The sequence below is a fragment of the Bufo gargarizans genome, chromosome 4 (assembly GCF_014858855.1).
Source record: "Bufo gargarizans isolate SCDJY-AF-19 chromosome 4, ASM1485885v1, whole genome shotgun sequence".
NCBI classification, from domain to species: domain Eukaryota; kingdom Metazoa; phylum Chordata; class Amphibia; order Anura; family Bufonidae; genus Bufo; species Bufo gargarizans.
The window spans coordinates 318,021,403-318,023,504 of record NC_058083.1 but is presented as its reverse complement, the minus strand read 5'-3'; the positions used below and the strand labels follow the sequence as shown (position 1 = coordinate 318,023,504).

Below are 2,102 nucleotides of genomic sequence, written 5' to 3'. Positions count from 1 at the left end.
GGCAACTGAGCTGAAGTTAAAGGATAACTTCTTACATTAGTCATCTGATAGTTTTGTTCCTTTTATAACTGCAACAATACTGTAATTCAAGATTAAAGAGGAGCGAATTTCATGAAATTCGTTCACGCTTCGTTTGGTGGTAAAAGCAGAATTACGTTAGGGATTCCGTTACCACGGACCATAATGCCTGCATAACGGATCCGTCCCCTTTCAGTTATGCAGGAGAGGACTCCCCTGCATAACGGAAATGCGACAGCTCAGTTTTGCAGCCCATAAACTTTGATTATGACGGAATGCCTCTAAAGGCATTCCGTTATGTATTCCTTCATAGAATTGCGTGATGGTTCGTGGTAACCGAATCCATAGCGCAATTCTGCTTTTACCACCAAACAGCGTGAACAAAGCGCAGAGAGGCCATGATGCTTCATAGTTAGAGAACACCCAGTGGACAAGTTAGGACTGCTTTTCTAGCTTATTCAACTGGTATGACAATTACCATAACTTTACACATCACAAATATAGCATTTTCAAGAGGTCCAAAGGACTGACAAACTCCCTTTAACTCTTAATATGTTTTAATAAACATTTTAATCCACTCATACTATTACATGGAGTTAAATTACTTGCTATTTAGTACATTGTAAGAAGCAGAACCTAACTGTAATATTTTACCAGAAAGTATTAAATGGAAAGATTTTTTAAACCAAGGGTAAAATAAGCCATAAATAATAGGATTAAATGCAGAATTAAAATAGCCAAGCCATAGAACTGTATTGTATACGTCATCAGATATTGAAAAATTGACATATGGATCAGTAACAGTAAGAGTGAAAAAGGGCAACCAACAAAGAATGAAGACCCCCATGACTAAACTCAGTGTTCTAGCTGCTTTGTTTTCAGCATTTACCCACATTTTATTCTTACTGCTTTTGTTCTGATTTGTAGAATTGGGAATATTGTTAATCAACTTGGCTTGTTTCCTTGCAACAGAGAAAATGTGTATGTAAATGCCTATCATGAAGATGCCTGGAATAAAGAAGGATAACGATGCAGATATTATGCCCCAAATTTTGTTAAACACAAGAGAACAAGACCCCATACATGGTACAAGTATCTCCTCCTCTAAACCTTTGATATTCACATTTGATAAAACAAGGCCAAATGAATATAGGCACGGAACAGACCAGCTGATAAATACATAAACCTCTATGACAGGAATCGTTATCTTCCTGCTGTAGTGAAGAGGCTGACATATTGCATAGTAACGGTCAACAGCAATGAAGAATAGATGAAATATGGAGGTGGTGCACAATGTCATATCAATGCAGCTATGCACCTTACAGAAGAGGTCTCCAAAATACCAGCATGCGGTAATGGACCTCACCATACTGTATGGCATAACTGTGAGTCCAAGAAGAAAATCTGCAGTGGCCAATGATAAAATTAGAAAATTGGTTGGCGTGTGAAGCTGTCTGAAATGAGAAACTGAAAGGATCACCATAGAGTTTCCCACAATTGTAAGAATGATAGCGCCATATATGACAGTATACATAGCTATATCAGTTAACACATGTCTGGCAGTTCTCAGACAGGACATATTCAAACCATTAAAACATAGTTCATTATTTTGTATGCTCTGGAAGTCAAGTCTACTCATGATGTTATCATATCATCATCATGTCATTTATCGCTGTAATGAAAAAGTCAATGTTTAAGTCTTTTATAAGGGCAAAATATGACTATATTTCAGATATTTTTCAAAACTAAAGAATTCAGCTTCCTGTTATGGGGTTTGTAAACATTAATTATGGAATTAACATATTCCTGCATATAAATAAGCACACAGACATACAAAGAAAAATACATATACACATGAAAATTTTTAAAAGTTAGCATTTACTTAGCTTTAGTTTCTTTGAAACACCTAAAGGGTTAACCAAGTTCCTAAATGCATTTATGAATAATTTATGAGCTTTCTTTTTAACATGTGGTAATTGCTGTGGGTTTCTAAGTTATAGACAATGTAATGCCGGAACTAATTTCTGGAACTATAGAAGAATATGAAAAAGTAAATGTACTCCCCTTAATAAAAGAACTTAGAA

The 2,102-nt window shown here is 35.5% G+C and overlaps 1 protein-coding gene across 1 annotated transcript; it reads right to left on the bottom strand.

The window, feature by feature from the left end:
- Positions 1-619: 619 nt before the first annotated feature.
- On the bottom strand, positions 620-1,615 carry LOC122935402 (trace amine-associated receptor 4-like). Its single transcript, XM_044291173.1, has one exon. It carries the CDS (start codon positions 1,595-1,597, stop codon positions 620-622), a length of 978 nt encoding a protein of 325 aa, XP_044147108.1. The 5' UTR covers positions 1,598-1,615.
- Positions 1,616-2,102: the final 487 nt, after the last annotated feature.